This window comes from Chinchilla lanigera, unplaced genomic scaffold (assembly GCF_000276665.1).
Source record: "Chinchilla lanigera isolate Chin_1 unplaced genomic scaffold, ChiLan1.0 scaffold00014, whole genome shotgun sequence".
In the NCBI taxonomy this organism is placed as follows: Eukaryota; Metazoa; Chordata; class Mammalia; order Rodentia; family Chinchillidae; genus Chinchilla; species Chinchilla lanigera.
In genome coordinates this window covers 26,990,879-27,008,131 of record NW_004955415.1, presented here as the reverse complement: position 1 = coordinate 27,008,131, position 17,253 = coordinate 26,990,879, and the positions used below count along the sequence as shown (strand labels likewise).

The 17,253-nt window shown below is 44.7% G+C and overlaps 1 protein-coding gene across 3 annotated transcripts in view; it reads left to right on the top strand.

Moving 5' to 3' along the window:
• Dzank1 (double zinc ribbon and ankyrin repeat domains 1) overlaps positions 1-17,253 on the top strand; it is a 51,954-nt gene that overhangs the window by 13,636 nt on the left and 21,065 nt on the right. For all 3 annotated transcript variants that reach the window (XM_013512229.1, XM_013512228.1, XM_013512227.1), the window contains exons 5-9: positions 153-249; positions 1,621-1,745; positions 5,516-5,601; positions 8,554-8,671; positions 14,029-14,142. In XM_013512229.1, coding sequence (XP_013367683.1) covers positions 153-249; positions 1,621-1,745; positions 5,516-5,601; positions 8,554-8,671; positions 14,029-14,142 — 540 coding nt within the window. The remainder of the gene's footprint in view (positions 1-152; positions 250-1,620; positions 1,746-5,515; positions 5,602-8,553; positions 8,672-14,028; positions 14,143-17,253) is intronic.

The following is a 17,253-nucleotide window of genomic DNA, read 5'->3' as shown; positions in this document are numbered from 1 at the left end:
AAGCTGTGTTTCCAGCATGGCAGGAAGGGCGCTTTTCAGAGGCTGCTGCCAGTCCCCTTCGCGGGGTCAGCGTGCACCGGGACACTGGCATGTGGCCGTCAGCCCTAACATTCAAAATGGATGTCAAGTGACACACATCTCTTTGTTCCCAGGAATTAAAACATGGACTTGTTGGACCAAAAGTAAAGAAGAAATGTAAGAGCGCTGAACATAAACCTGGTTGGAATGTTAGCACTCGAAAGTTTCCAGGTATGAAGCGATAGGACAAAGGTAAGGTGTGGAATTGAAACGGGTTCTGTGCCTGCTCCCTGCGTGTGAACTTATCATCAGAAGTGTTGGAATAAGAATCCCTGGACCAGAAAGTGGGCTAGAATGTGAACTTTGCTGCTGTCCTAGCTAACAGTTGAAGGTCACAAGCGATAGACAAACAGTCCAACCAAGTTAGGTTTGGTTTTCTTGTTTGTTTGTGTTTTGTGTTTTTTGAAACATGGTAGAGCTATGCAGATCAAGTTGGCTGGAATTACAGGCGTGTGCCCCACGCCTGGCAAGTTAGACATATGGACTCATGGCATTGAGAGAGGTCACACTCAGGCGACCATGACATGGAAAAGACAAGAGTTGTACGGGGCCGGAGATATAGCTCAGTGGCATAAGAGCCTGCTTGGCAAGGGGAAGCTTGTGAGTTCGATCCCCAGTACTGCAAAAAAAAAAAAAAGACAAGAGTTGTAGGGTTGGAAGGAAGGGTGGAGTTTGGATGAAATATGAATTAGAGCAGTTTTGATATTCTCAAAGCAAGGCTGGGCTCTCTGTGAAGGGATCAGCATCAGGTGTGGACTGAGATTCTGTTACCTTGGAAACTGCTGAGATCAATGTGCAATGTTGTGTTCAGAGACCTTGGAATGGATGCTGGGCACCGTGGTGGAAACTGAGGCCACTTTCCTATGTTAGAGGGGCTGGGATCTTGGGAGTCAGGTGTTTTTCTTTTTCTTTCTTTCTGTCTGTCTTTATTTTTTTCTTTCCCCCTTTCTCTCTCTCTCTCTCTCTCTCTCTCTCTCTCTCTCTCTCTCTTCTTTTTCAGGAAGGATTTTGCTAAGTTACTAAATTACCTGGGTTGGGCTTGAACTTGCGACCCTCCTGCTTTACCCTCTCAGAGTGCTGGGATTGCAGGCAGGCACCACCACACCTAAGACTCCTGTATTTTGTTCTTACTGATACGATTTCAAACAGCAAAGTTTCTGATGCCCTGTTTTACAGAACAAGATTTCTCAGTAAGTAAGCAGTAGTTACTCAAAGAGGAAGTTGCTATGACATCTTTCAGCTCAGTGTGTCCTTGGGAGGGTTAATGTTCCCACTCATCTTTCCTTTGGATCACTCTGCAGGCTGGTGTGGAATGTTCTAGAATGTGGCAGGGAAGATTCATTTCTCAGTCTGGGCTTGTTACGTCTTTCTCAGGTCTCCTTCACTGGGGTGGGGAGGGGCCCATTATGGAAGTGTTACTTCTAGGGAAAGAATATGGCCACACTGGCCCCCTATTGAAAGGTTTCCAGCATTGAAGACAAATTCACATGATTTTATGTAATTACAGATGGTCACAGAGCAGTGTTTTCAATGTCATTGTAGACCTCGAGATAGGCGAAAGAACTGACCGCAGAACTCTGAAGGATCTTCGCTTCCCGGAGAGTCCCCTGGAAATCCCAGCTCACTGTGAAGGATCAAGCTCTCGGCTGCCCTCCCACCTGTCCCAGGTAACTTGCAAGGAAGCTCTTTGGGTAGCAGAACACCTCCCGGGTTTGAAGTGCTTCCCAGGAAAGGCTGTAAGGCAGCCTCTGGCCCACGCTCCACACGCTGCCTGTAGTCATGGCGCTGACATTTCGCTGGGGCTGTGGGTAGACAGATGGTGATCAAGGACACAGAAAATAAAGCGAAGGTGGCACCAGACGAAATCCTCCACTTAGAGGTCGTGTAGAGGAAAAAGAGCTGGAGAAGCAGGGAGAAAGCAGAAGAATGTGGTACCGCGGAAGCCAATAGAAGCTCAAGTTTCAAGGAGAAATCGGGCTGATTATGTCGTTTGTCACTGAGGACGCAGACTAGACTGAGACGGAGAATCCCGATGTGCGCCGACAGGATGGACGTGATTTGTGATCCTAAGGAAAGCATTCTCAATGCATTCTCACTACTTTAAGACAAGGAAAATGTTCTCTTAGTAACTGTCTCCTACTGTTATAGTGCTTTGATGTTTCACTTGTATAAAATTCACCTTAGCCTTTAACCTCTAAGGGCAGCCCAGGGACTGCTGCTGTCTTCCTCCTATCTGAGCCCAAAGCAGAAAGCACCAGGAGTCCAAGTTTCGTTTATCACAGCTGCTTCTTGGATACCTATGAACCTAAGGCTGTTCACGCTTACAATCTAGTATGAAGACGGCTAAAAACGTGGCTGCCAAGCCTGGCTGCCTGTCAGAATCACCTCGAGGGTGCCTTATGTGCGGATTCACAGCTGACCCGTCTCGTAGTCCCTATTCTGAGTCCATAAACATGGGTGAAGTCTACGGTGATTTTGATGATTGGAGCAGATTGAGGGTTGCTGCCAAGAACAATGACCCCAATCTTGAAATTAAAAAAAAAGACCTTCATTTCCAGTCTCAAATGCCTAACTACTGGATTCTCCCTCTGCTCAGTCATTGCATTCTTTCAAAGAATCCCAAAGCCCAGGCCAGAGAACCAGAGACCCGATAATGCCTGCTTGCAAACGCCACTAAACCATCTGTGCAATGGAAAGTTGTCCTCCCCAGTCTTTGGGAAAGACGCTTAGCCGGTTCCTTACGTTACCAGCTGGACCAATGAGCATTCACCACTCCTGTGGGCCGGGCAGGGCCGGGCAGGGCAGGGCAGGGCAGACTGGCCCACATGCTGCAGCTTTTTGGATAAAAAGTATGGCTTGGCAGCCTGAGTGGCATGGGACAAGACACAATAACTATTTTCAATCGAACACTCTCCCTTGACCGGAGTTATTTATAAGGTGTCTAGTAATAGTCATTTTCTCTGTGCATGAATATTTGGATTCTCTTCCCCACTTACTAAACATTTGTTTTCAAGAGAAAGATAGAGTAAAATAACATGTAAGGATTTCAAGATTCAGAATTCCAAAAAAAACTAGGAACATAGGAACAAAGACAAAATTTGGGAGATTTTCCAGGGAGGCCAGAAAAGAATCACAAAACTTCCTTCTCCCACTTTTGTTCTTCGTGTTGGGAAGAGATTCTTCTCAGCAGTTCGGCTCCGTCCCATGAAACACGCTTCAGGAAATACAAAGTTGATGACGCCGGGAGGGGTAACAACATGTCCACAGCCTCTACAAAGACAAAATGTCTCTGACCTAGTGTGGGTCCTGGGGGTACCTTTGAGGCCAAGCAGCAGGCTGAAAGTAAAGGACAGCTGACACCTGCTGTCGTGTCGGGACACCAGGATCGTGGATCCCATGATGATGTGGAGATTGACTAAAGATATCACTCTCTTTGTCCCAAGAAACCCACCAGTGAAGACTGCAGGCTCAGGGTTGCCACAGCTGATGGATTTGCGTGAGAATCCAGAAACCTGCACCATTATGCTCAGTAACTAACCTGACTTACAATTTGGGAAACTGATTCAAATTCTGAAACACCATGGGAGCCGATCTATATGGTGTACGGACCAAGGAAAGTCAGCATCACACTATACCTGGCCAATGGATCACCACTTTGCAGCTTCTGGTATGGACAGTGTTAGACATAACACAAAAGCAATTTAAAAACCTCCAATGGCTCCCCATTGCCCACAGAATAAAGCTTGACACCCCAAGCTCAGCACACAGGCATTGGGGTAGACCAGGAACCTAAGGCAGACAGATTGACCTGAGTTCCCTACACATACTGGTCATGAGAACTCACGCGAGGATTTCTTTGCCTCGGCACCCTCAGCTCAAAAATGGGGCCCACATGACATGCTGAGATGTGCATAAAGTCCTTTCTCTGCAGTTTGTGCCAAAATGCATGACTGAAGCAACAAAAGGGATGGGACAACCCAGTGCAGAATGTGGTAGTAGGCTGTGAAGGACATCCTTGGTGCAGCCGATGAGGTCCAGCTGTGGGGTGGGGTTTGCTTTCCTGACTTTGGCACCTTCTTGTGTAGGAGGACGGCCTTGTTCTTAGAAAACACACCCTCTAATTACCCAGGAGCAAAGAGACCCCAGGTGACTATAGCTTCTTCTCACGTGATTCACAGATAGAAGCTGCAGGAGAACGTAGAAAAACATTACCATCAGCAATTGGTCAGGCTGGGTAGACAGGAGATAGTTGTAGTATCCTGGCAACTTTCCAGTAAGTCTGACATTCTATCAAAATAAGGTGTTTTAAAAATAAGGTGGAAATAGTAGAACCCACCTCACGGGGTCATTGTGAACGTCACAGAGGTGATGGCTACAACACGCCATGCCCACGTCACTGCCATCAGACTCTCCCTCTGGGTTACTCCTCACCTGCATGTTCCGTCTCCACCTGTCTTTCCGTGCCGTCCTCCTGCCACTGGAACCTCTGGACCGCATTAAGCCATCTGAGTCCCAGTTTGGGCCATGTGCTGCCCAGCTGTGGTACCCTTGGGCAGCTCTGTCCTTCTGCGAGTTGACAAACTTTTCTTTACTCTTCCAGGGCCATTTCAGTTGTTACCACTGCGAAAGCCCTCCCCTCTGGGGCAAGTGGATGCAATTGTCCGCTCTCTGGGCTCCCATGGGACTCCGCCCCGGTGTGCGGCCTGCTGAGCCCGCTGTTTCTGTTCTTTTACATGCTGGACACAAGTCCAGCACCTTGTTAGCAGGGACCGTGTCATATTTATCCTAGTCCCCACCCCCGCCCGAATCTAGCACAGGCCCTGGGACAAAGCGGACTTTAAATATAAAAATGGATTTATGCTGGGCATGGTGGCACATGCCTGTAATCCCAGCACTCAGGAGGCTGAGGCAGGGGGATTGTTGTGAGTTCAAGATCAGCCTGAGCTACAAAATGAGCTCAAGGCTAGTCTGAACTGCATAGCGAGACCCTGTCTCAAAAAGACCAAAAAAAAAAAAAAAAAAAAGGATTCATATGAATGAAGTGTTTCTGGACAGCAGCAGACCATTGTATTTGTTCTTCTGGGTGAGCCCTTTGGCAATTCCCAGAAATACAGTCCTGAAAAATGGATGCTAACTTAGGTTCTTCACTTCTAAAATCTAATGTGATCTGATCTGTCTGATGGTAAATTCAGATATCCTTTTTCGGTAAACCTTCCTTTTTAATGAAATATACCTACCTGATTATGAACAGAATTTATGTTGGATACAGGACTCCTATTTAGGTTCTTCCCCATTGTGGTTTTAAAAAGATAAATGCTGGGAATTAGGCAACAAACATTAAAATGAATTTTTAGTGGGGTTTTGCTCTCCCACACTCTTTGCCGACTTACACTGAGATTTTAACTGTACCTGTATCAATGTGTATTCTGAATTTCAGTCCCCTGGTTTTGCACACATACCGGGCCAGAAGAGTTTGACAAGCACGGAGATCATGAGAATCCAGAGGCAGACAGACTTTCTCAAGTACGTATCACACTCTGCCTAAACCAAATAGAGAGACACTGCGGTCAAAGAGGATCTAAAAATGGTACGTAACAGCTGGGCATGGTGGCGCGTGCCTGTAATCCCAGCACTCAGGAGGCTGAGGCAGGAAGGTTGAAGCCAGCCTGGGCTCATAGTGAACTCAAGGCCAACCTGGGCTACACAGTGAGACCCTATCTCAAAACAAACAGACCAAAAAAAAAAAACCAGTTTGATGGATGCATATATAAAACTATCACCACAAATAAATTCATCCCTTCTGGAAGCTTCTATCCTGTACCTCTCACCCTTCCCTAGGCCCAGGGAGCTGCTGACCTGCTCTTGTTGCTTTGTTGTTGTCTGTGTTTGATTCTGTTTTTAGCATATGTGCTGTGGAAGGGGGCGCCTTATTCGGTATGTAAGTGGAGCAATTCAGTCTGTGCAAGCCGTTCGTGTTGCTGCTTGTTATCCAGTGTCTCTGCCCTCACTGCCTGGTTGTGCTGGGTCTCACTGGGCTTCTGCTATACACACTGCACTTTGTTTTTGTTTATTCGTTTGTTTGTTTTTGTCTTTTTTGAGACAGGGTCTCGCTAAGCAGTTCAGACTGGCCTTGAGTTCACTTTGTAGCCCAGGCTGGTCTCGAACTCATAAGGATTGTCCTGCCTCAGCCTCCCAGGTGCTGGGATTTCAGGCACCACACCCAGCCTGCTCACTGCACTTTGTGTAGCCACTCACTTTCAGAAGCTTGTGTGTTGTGTCCAGGCTCGAGTCACTGTGGCACCCACGCCTTCTCTTCCCTCAGGACAGTCAGTCCCTTGGAAGATGGCAGGGTCACACAGCGGCTATATATTTAACTTGTTAAGAAGCTGATCATTCATTTTCCAAAGTAGCAGTGCTGTTTTTACATTTGCGTCAGCAGTGTTTGAGAATTCCTGACTCCCTACATCCTCACCAACAGTTTTTAAAATTTTTGATCATTCTTGTGAGATTGCAGTGGTCTCTTGCTGTGGTTTTTTATTTATATATCCCCATTATCCAGGGATGCTGACTATCTTTTTGTGTGCCTATTTGCTATCTATGTGTCTGCTTTGGTAAATCTTGCTCCCCGACTTTTTTTTTCCTACCGGGAACTGAACTCACAACCTTGCACTTTCCAGGCAGACGCTGTGCCACTGAGCTATATCCCCAGCCCAAATCTTGCCCTTTAGTAACTTGGGTCCTATGTCTTTTTTTTCCCATGTCAGATGGATAATGTGCCAAGGTCACAATAAGGTTTGAGGGTGGCACATCTCATGCATATAGCATGGACACCAATCATCATGCTCATGAACCGAAAGGTCCCTGTGTCTTTTTATTATAGAGTTGTACAAGTTCTCCTTGATCGGTTATATGTTTCACAACTATTTCTCCCCAGTCTTCGGCTATTCATTTTAATGAAACCTAATTTGTGGTTTTTTAAATTTTTTTTTGGTATCAGGAATCAAACTTACAACCTCATGCTTGCTGGGCAGGCAGTATGCCACTGAGCTATATCCCCAGCTAATTTGTGTTTTTTCATGCTTCATTCTTAGTTTCTTGTACTGAAGAATTCTTTCCCAAACCCCAAATGTTTTTCAAATGAACTAAGGTTTTCTCCTTTGTCCTTTCCTAGAAGTTTTGTAGAGTTTTTGTTTTTCTTTTTGAGACAAGGTCTCGATATGTATTCCAGCCTGGCCTTGAACTCACTGTGTATCCCTGGCTGGCCTCAAACTCACAGGGATCCTCCTGCCTCAGTCTTCTGCCTCAGTGCTGGGATTCTGGGTGTGCACCATCACATCTGGCTAAGTTTTGTAGTTTTATCTCATATTTAGGTCTCTGGTCCACTTTTAGTTTATTTTCACATATGGATGAGCGTCATATTTATATATATGAATACTAAATTGTTCTAGTACATTTCCTTTAAAAGACTATTTTTCTCTGTTGATTAGTTTTGGAATAGTTGAGAATCACTGACAAAATGTATATGAGTCTAATTCCAGATCCTGGCTTCTGTTCCATTGGTGTTTCTTTGTGTTTGTTCACTACTATATTGTTTTCATTACTGTAACTTTTTAAAAATTTTTTTAAATTTTTTTTTGTCTTTTTGAGACAGGGTCTTGCTATGCAGTTTGGGCTGGCCTTGAGCTCACTTTGTAGCCCAGGCTGGCCTCAAACTCTAACGATCCTCCTGCCTCAGCCTCCTGAGTGCTGGGATTACAAGCATGTGCCACCACACCTTATTTCTCATTTTCAAATAATTCTAAAATCAGCTTTTCAACGTTTACAAATGCCAACTGAGGCTTTTTTTAGCTTTTAAATTTGGAGATGAAGTCATTGAGTTGGAGTCTTTCTTATTTTCCAATACTGCATAGGTATTTAGAGATACACATTTGCCTTTGAGTATTGCTTCACCTGCAGTGGCTAGATTATGATATATCGTGTTTTCATGTTCATTCAGTTGAAAGCATTTCTGATTACCCTTGTTATTTATTTTTGACTTGTGGATTACATTTTGTTAAATTTCCAGATATGGAGAGATTTTTCTTATACACTTTGGACATTTCAAATTTAATTCCAGGGGCTGGGGATTTAGCTCAGCGGCACAGCGCCTGCCTCGCAAGCGCGAGGTCGTGAGTTCGATTCCCGGTACTGGAAAAAAGCAAACAAACAAACAACAACAAAAAATCAAATTCAACTCCATCTGGTCAGAAGACATATAAAATGTGATTTTAAAAATACAGCGCATGTTTACATAAAATGTATTACAGTAAAGGGCACATGGCCGTGAGCCCCGCGCAGTGCCCTGGCTGTGAGCACACTCATCACCCATGGTCCCTTCCCCCAGGCAGCGCTGAGTGGCTGCTCATGTTTCCTTGTGTTTTAACCCGTTTGAACACTCCGCAGTTGATTTCCCAGTCTTTGCACGTTCCGTTGCAGGTGCGCCCACTGCCTGGGCCCCCGGCCCTCGGACCCCTTCGCGCGCTTCTGTCCCGAGTGTGGCGCTCCGGTCCCGCCCATATTCGGCTGTCGTCTTCCACCCCCAGAAGGAGCACAGGTGAGCCCGGGAATTCTTACATGATCTTTACCTGAGGCAGTGACATGATGCTAGGTGCACATGAACCACAAACAGAAGTGCTTGTTGAAAGAATTACAAGCAGGTTAATCTCTTACCATCCAGATTCCTCCTGTAGATGGAAAAACTAGCTGGACACAGTGGTGCACACCTGTAATGTCAGCATTCTGGGAGGCTGAGACAGGAGGATTGCAAGTTTGAGCCCAGCCTGAACAACTTAGGAAGACCCTGTCTCAAAAAAGAAAAGAAAAAAAAAAAGGTGCTGGGCATGGTTGCACATGCCTGTAATCCCAGTACTCAGGAGGCTGAGGCAGGAGAATCGCTGCAAGTTTGAGGCCAGCCTGGGCTACAAAGTGAGCTCAAGTCCAGCCTGAACTGCATAGTGAGACCTGTCTCAAAAAAAAGACAAAAAAAAAAATTTAAATAAGAGCTAGAGTCTGCAGGTTAGTTCAAAAGCCCTGGGTTCAATCACCAATACTGGGGGGATAAAAGGTGAGGGGGGACCTATTTACAATGCCATTTATTTTGTGTGGAATTACAGAGATTCAGACTCAGGAAGACAATGAAATGTCATTGTCTTAGTAAGGCGTTCAGGGATAAGTAAATGTTTCCCCCAATTTGATACTTTCGCTCATAACCTGGGTACAGTAAGGAAATAGGTTCTAGGAATAGAGAAAAATATTAATCACTTCATAGTTGTATATCCATAAGATGCATAATTCTGTTCAAAAAAGTTATAGGTTGGTTAGTATATTTAAATTTTTTGGGGGGGAGGTTTCTGGTACCAGGAATTGAACTCATGACCTTGTGCTTGCCAGGCAGGCACTGTGCCACTGAACTAAACCCCCAGCCCCCTGTATATTTAAATTTAAAGGCTTTGGCCAATTAAGTGTAGCAATGTCTGATGCTACTCTACCAATAATTTTGTAGTCAGTCCCAGAGAAGCCTGGTATAGTGCCATGCGCCTGTCATCTCAGCATGCTGGGAGGCTGAGGCAAGAAGATCCCAGGTTCAAGCCCAGCCAGGCAATATAATAATTTTGTGAGATTCTTTAAAACTATTTTTAGAGTTATCAAAAAAAAAAAAGAAGAAGTCCAGGTGTGATGGCACCTGTAATCCCAGCATTTGATAGGCTGAGACAGGAGGCTGAGGCAGGAGGATCTCTGCAAGCTTGAGATGAACCTGAACTACATAATGAGTTCAAGGCCGGCTTGAACTACATAATGAGACCCTATCTCAGAAAACCCACAGGGAAAACAAAAGGCTGGGGATGAGGCTCCATGTGAAGGCCCTAGGCTCCATCCCCAGTGTAGAGGGCTGGGGCCCAAGGGAGGCTGGCTTTCCTTCCATCCCATGAGCACACAGCGTATAGAAGACAGACAGTGTCACTCACCTGACACCAAATTTCCTGGCTCCCTGATCTCCAACTTCCCAGCCTTCAAAACCCAAGAAATAGATCTCTTTTTATCTGTAAGCCACCCAGTTTTACCATTTTGTTTTAGCAGCCTGAATTACCTAAAGTAGCTCATATACACATGTAACTACGCTACCTGCATGATTTCTTCACCCTTTCTGGCATCATAACAGCTCCGTCTTTGAAATACTTCCTGTCCTACAGCTCGATACGCCCCGATAGTCTCGAAGTCATCCAGCGTTGTTGTAGTTGATGCTGGCACGGACTGCCTTTGGCTGTATTTTTCTTCCCTTCTCATTGTGTGTCTGAGTCCAAGATAGGTAGCTGGGTCTTGCTTTCCGGTCTGGGCCGACAGTCTTTGCTTCCCTCCGAGTGTGGCCGCCGACCTGTGCTTGGATTCACAGAGGCCAGTTTGCTGTCTGTGTTCTATTCATTTCATGTCTTCTTTTCTTTTAATTTTTGGTTTCTCTGTTTCCCCTTTCACTGCTTTCCTTTGTGGTAAGTAATTTTCAGGGTGACATTTTAATTTCTCTGTTGATTTCTTTAATACGGTTTTAAAAGTTACCTTGTGTTCTATGCATTACAATGTGAACTTTGCTTTGTGAAGGTTTAGAATAGTTTAACTTAACTCCAGTAAAATAAAAAAATTTTGCTCCAGTATACCTCCCCATCCTCTCCCTTTTCTTATCTTTTACACAATATAGATGTAATATAAGGGCTGGGTGTGGTGGTGCACACCTGTAATCCCAGCACTCTGGAGGCTGAGACAGGTAGGATCTTTGTGAGTTTGAGGCCAGCCTGGGCTACAAAGTGAGCTCAAGGCCAGCCTGAACTGCATAGCAAGACCCTGTCTCAAAATGACAAAAAAGGAAAGATGTAATATAAGTGTAAATAAATGTATGTCATATAATGCAATACATAAAATATATGTTATAAACTGAAAAAATAGTTATACAATAGTTAACTAGTTATACAATCTCATAATGTGTGAAAAACAAAAATGTTTATGTTTGTTTAGTGTATTTATTTCTTCCTGTGAACTCCGTGATCATCTGTTGACACTTATTTCTCATGAGACATACCAGCTTGCCATTTCTCTGCCTTTGTTTATCTGAGATTATTTATTTCCCCTTCATTTTTGAAGGGTAGGTGGCTGGACATAGAATTCTTTCTATTGTATTTCTTTGTTTTTTGGGTTTTATTTGTTTTTGAGATAGGGTCTCGCTGTGTAGTTCAGGCTGGCCTTGAGTGCATTATGTAACCCAGGCTGGCCTCAAACTCTCAGCAATTCTCCTGCCTCAGGATTATAGATGTGTACCACCATGCCCTGCTGAGTATGGCATTCTTGTTTGGAAGTTACTTTTCTACCAGCTCTTGGAGTAAGCTATTCTACTGCCTTCTGGCTTCTGTTTTTTTTTTTTTTTTTTTTTTTTTAGTAGTAGTAGTACAAATTTGCAGTGCATAATGTGTATATTTTAATTCCTTTTTTCATCTCCTTTCCCTCTCCCCCACCCCTCCCTCCATCTCTTGATCCCCTTCCCATTGGAGAAAGATCCCTCTCCCTGTTTCCTATTATCTATCTTTTATTTTGCTCTTTATACTTTGGGTTTCTCATATAAGAGAAACCATGCAATATTTAAACTTGTGTGTCTGATTTATTTCCCTTAACATTATGGTCTCAAGATGCACCCTTTTCCTACAGATGACTCAAGTTTATCTTTGTGACAACGTACTACATTGTGTGTATTGTTTTCCCTTTTATTATTTTTAGACAGGGTCTCACTATGTAGTTTAGGCTGATCTTGAACTCACTATGTAGCCCAGCTGGCCTCAAACTCATGGCTGTCCTCCTGCCTTAGCCTCCTGAGTGCTGGGATTATAGGCATACACCACCAAGCCCGGCTATATATTGTTCTTGACGTACATGATTAGCATTTTTTCTCTTGCTACTTTCAAGATTTTCTCATTACAGGAATCTTTAACATTCAACAACTGGTTGTGGTGTTGAAGTCCTGTAATCCCACCACTCGGGAGGCTGAGGCAGGAGGATCACCATGAATTTGAGGCCAGCCTGGGCTACATCGTGAGACATTGTCTCAAAAAAAAAATCTTATGCTTGATGTTAACCACATCCTACTTGTTGTCTGTTCAATTTCTTCAATCTTTTTTTCTTTCTGTTATCAGATTGAATAATTTCTGTTGAACTCTGTTCAAGTTCACTGATTCTTTCCTCTGTGATCTCTGATCTGTTCTTGAGATCCTCTACGGACATTTTACTTTCCAGTCATTTTACTTTTTCAATACCAAGTTTCGATGTTTCAATTTAGTTTTATTTGGTTTTTCTTTTTCTTTCTTTTTTTCTTTTCTTTTTTTTTTTTTTGAGGTGAGTTTTGCCAAATTGCTAAATTATCCAGGCTGGGCTTGAACTTGCAATCCTCCTGACTCAACCTCCCAGAGTTCTGGGATTACAGGCATGCACCACCACCGCTGTACCGGGGATTGAACCCAGAGCCTCATGCTGGGCAGGCAAGTGCTTTACCACTGAGGTACAGCCTCAGCCATGGTTCTTTTTAAAATCATTTTTATCTTTTTATTGAGATTCCACATGTATCAAATCTTGTCATACTTTCTTTAATTTTTAAAACATAATTTCCTTTAGCTCTTTGACTATTTATTTATTTATTCATTTATTTATTTTTTGGTACCAGAAATCAAACTCAGGACCTTGTGCTTGCCAAGCAGGCACTTGTACCACTAAGCTATATCCCCGGCCCCTTGACTGTTTTTTATAATAGCTGCTTTGGAATTTTTGTGCGCTCAATTTAATATCTGATGTTACTCAGACCATTTCTTTCGACTGTTTTTATCCTTAGTGTGGGCCGCACTTTCTTGTTTTGTTTTGTGGTTTTTGATTTTTGGTTTCCTTTTTTTTTTTTTTTTCCCCTGCATGTCTCTTAAGTATTTTTCTGCACTGCTGGGCATCTGAGCTAATCTATTGTTCCAACTCCAGATTTTGACTCTCTTCCCTCGATTGTGTTCATTTGTTGTTTACTTGGAGTAAATATTTGCTATCTGTCTCAGCTGAAAATTCAGATATTTTCCTAGTGTTTATACCTAAGCCTGGAGGTACCCCTGGGCCTGTGTATCTTAGCGTCCACCTGAAGTCGGGCAAGAAATTGTGCTCGCACGCCTTAGGCTCCTACTGGCTGCTGACAGGGCTGTGTGAGCCTGGTAGGACGTCACATTTCAGACCGTGCCCCTGTCAGCCGGGGCTCTGCGGGTGGCTGGGACCACACCGATTTATGCTGTCCCAAGGCCCCGAAGGCACATCCTAGTTGATCACCTCCCTGGATGCCCTGTTAGATCCTTGGGCACTTGCAGGGCCACTGGTCACTGCGCCCAGACTGTAATCTCAGGCAGCGGAAGCCTGGTCCTCGCTGCTGGCTGCCACTGAGGTGTAATCCTCCAGGGGCTCCAGGTCGAGTGCACCGATCCGCAGCAGCCACAGGACGGTACTTTTCAGGGACTGTCCTGCCCCAGAGCTACTACCCTTTTTAGTACATCGCTTCAAGAAACACGTTTTTACTATAAAAACATGTTTTTACTATATACTTTACTTTACTAAAATAAAGGTTATTATTTTAAATTTGTTTTACATAAGAAAATGAAACCCTAAACTGGTGTGGTGGTGCACACCTGTGATCCCAGCACTCAGGAGGCTGAGGCAGGAGGATAACTGCAAGTTCAAGGCCAGCCTGGGCTACAAAGAGAGTTCAGGACTAGACTGAACTGCATAGTCAGACCCTGTCTCAAAAAGACAAAAAAAAAAAAAGAAAAGAAAAGAAAATGAAACCTGACATTCTAAGACCTATTTGTGGCTTCCATTTTTGCATCCTGAGACAAACCCGCCCTTTTCTCTGCATAGATGGGCTCGTGCGCAGAATGTGGGAATGTGGTGCCCATGAACGCCCCCATCTGTGTGGTGTGCGAAGCCCCGCTTGCTCCGCAGCTGCGGCCCCAGGCCAGCCTCCATTTGAAGGTAACGGAAGTGATTCTGCTCCAAATGGGAATGAAGTAATTGAAAGTCCTGTCGGAACAATTATGTCTTTCTTGCACGGGTGAAATGGGCTAACAATTGATAAGCGAACATCTGTGAACAAAATCCATCAGTGAAACCTTTGTTACAGGATCACTGAACATAGAACTGTATCTTTTCTCAGTGTTTCAGTTACAGTCCCACCCACCTTCCCTCACCCCAAGTAAAAGTTACTAGAAGATAAAATAGATTTAATTAAGGAGTAAAAATGCAAGGGTTTTTAGTAATAAGGGAAATGCATAGAATCAACAGACAACTAGAGGTGTAACGCTGTGTTAATCAGCTCTGATGATGAGACAAAATTCCTGAGAAGAACAACTGAAAGGAGAAGTTTAATTTGACTCATGGTTTCAGAGTTTTAGTCCATGGTCAGCCAGATGCTTGCTCTAGGCCTGTGAAGAGGCAGAACATCATGGTGGATGTGCATGGTGGAGGAAAGTGGCTCACCCCATGACAGCCAGGAAGTAGAGAGAGAGAGTGGGGAGAGAGAGACAGAGTCAGACAAGGGGCTGGGGAAAGATGCACCTTTCAAAGGCAGCCCCGGTGACCACTTCCTCCAACCTGGCCCCTCCTGCCAGCAGCCCCTTCAGCTATGAGCTCAGTGGATTAATCCATTCATGCAGTTAGAGCCCTCGTGATGTAACCTCTGTAGGCCCTGCCTCTAAATGTTGCTGCATTGGGGATCAAGCCGTCAGTTTATGACTCTTCAGGGGACAGTTACTATCTAAACCGCAACAAACACTCCTAAAAAGACCTTATGGATCCTGGATAGGCAAAATGTATTGATAAAAACAGCAAGCCCATTTTCCCTTCCAACTCCGAAGTCCCTGCACTGTGAAAAGTTCGCGCATGTCCCAGGCCATGTAAACCTTCAGAAATGAGTTTTTGCAGAACTGGTAGGGTCAAAGTCAGGTGGGTGAAAATTGACTAAGCCTTTGGTTAGATGCCTGTTTCAGGCTTAAGAAACTTTAAAAGTGACCCCGGGGAAGCCACCTAACATCCCCTGGAAACCTGTCTCCAGACTTCTCACAAGGAGGAAGAGAGAGATCAATTTCTCTCTGGTTTAAGCCACTGACATTTTGGGTTTTCTGCCAATCTCAACAGACCCAACTCTTGTTAATACATTTTATGCAGAACGTTCAGACAGAGTATCTTTCCAAACATGTTGAGATATTCAAAACAGGAAAAATAGATGTGTTAGCTGTGAGCTAAATTCAATGGGTATCAGGCTGTCTTCAGTATTGGAAATCTATACTTCCTCCCCTATTGTAGGCAGGCAGAGAAATACAAAGGTGTGAGTAGTTTTCCCCTTAATTTGTTGTAAATCCTCCATGGAGGATAAACCCTTGACTTCCATGTTGATGGATACCAGGCGGAGCCCTGGTCTTACAGGGCAGGGAGGAGAGGCTCAGGCATATGTGTTTGTGGGAGTCCGCAGGGAAGAAGGAATGTTCTAGGCAGATGAAGTCTGAGTGGCCCTACTAGTTGGTTTCCAACATCCTTCCTCATTTTACTGTGTCACTTAAAGCTTGGTATTTGAGATTTTGACATTTCGCCTTCCAAATCTTTCATAAGGAAAAGTTGTACCCCACCAACTAAGTTGGGTCTGATACCACAGACTGCTTAGAGCCATCCAGCTCGGTAATACTGCCTGTTGCAAAGGCTGTGGAGGAGATGGCAAATGAGGGCACTGCCTCCCTAAAAGTCCTCATCATTGCTTTTCAGCACCTTCACTAGGCCATCAGATGGGGTCCCCTATCGGGTTAAATAACCCTTAGTTACTGTGGGCTAATCAGGCCCACAATCTCCCAAGCCAGTGGACAGAGGTGAAGGCTTACATAAATGAGACAATTGAAATGATTTCAGGACTCCAGGAGGGTCTAACTCTCTTATAGCATTCTTAGAGCAGTGATTTCAGGACTCTAGGAGGGTCTAACTCTCTTAGATAGTCTCTGGGTTTAAACAAAGACTTCTGTGGACAGCCCATGTTTATTTGGTTTACAAACAAAGGAGCGGGATACTCAAGAAGACTCAGGAATCTGAGCAGGACTTTGGAAACCCATTATGGAATTCTCCAAGTAATACGTATATTAATTTAGGAGAACTACCTTAACTCCAGGAAGGCCTTCGGGGCAGGAGCAAGATGCTTGCAGCTGCAGTCTCCTTTAAGTTCATTGGTGTTGGAGCCAGATGTCATCAGCTGTGGTCTTATCTTGTCTTTGAGGTGTCACAGCTTCACAGGTCAATACAGGCCTCGGCGGTGACCAGTGACTCATAGAGGTTCACTTACCCTGAATCAGTTGCCCATCTCTAGACAAGGTGCCTAAGCTTTGGACAACTCACAAGTCAACATGGAAAGCCAGTTGGTTAACATTAAATCCTGCTCAGAGCCACTTCGTAGTGGTCTCCAACAGTCCCTGACCCCTCATCCTCCCCATGAACGTCTGTGAGTCTTGAGTGCAGTAGGCTGTGTAGCAGTGATTTCTAGGTGCAGGTCCTGTCACTGCTCTGGGAGGAAGTAGATCATGGCGTGGTGTCAAAAGCCACCGCAGAAAAGTCTCTTGACTAAGAAAACTATTTAGTAGCCCTGATGCAGTGAAGTGGACCACAACTTGGAGAGAGTCTTTGTAGTAGATTAGAAGAGAGATCAAAGGGAAGAGAATAGGGATTCACTGTGGAGTTAGATGATTTAAAGAGGCTTTCGCACGAGCAGCCCCCAGTGTGAACCAGGGATGCCGAGTGACGTGATGTCCTGCAGGTTGTCAGTGGGCACAAAGCCACACTGTGGTGCTCATGTCCATGGGGAGGGAAGCTGGGCGTGTGTGGGGACAAAGGTTTATAGGAACCTTCTATAATTTCTGCTTGGACCACTATGAGCCTAGCACTTTCTAAAAAATAAAGTTCACTACTTAAAATAAAAGCCAGATGGTTTTGCGAGGCAGGGCTGGGGCCAGGCAGAGTTTGCCCTGGGCAGAACTCTGATGTGCGAGGTTGGTACCGAGGGGTGCGGCCTTGAGGGACAGTGTTGGACTTGACAAGCAGGCAGCTTTGGTA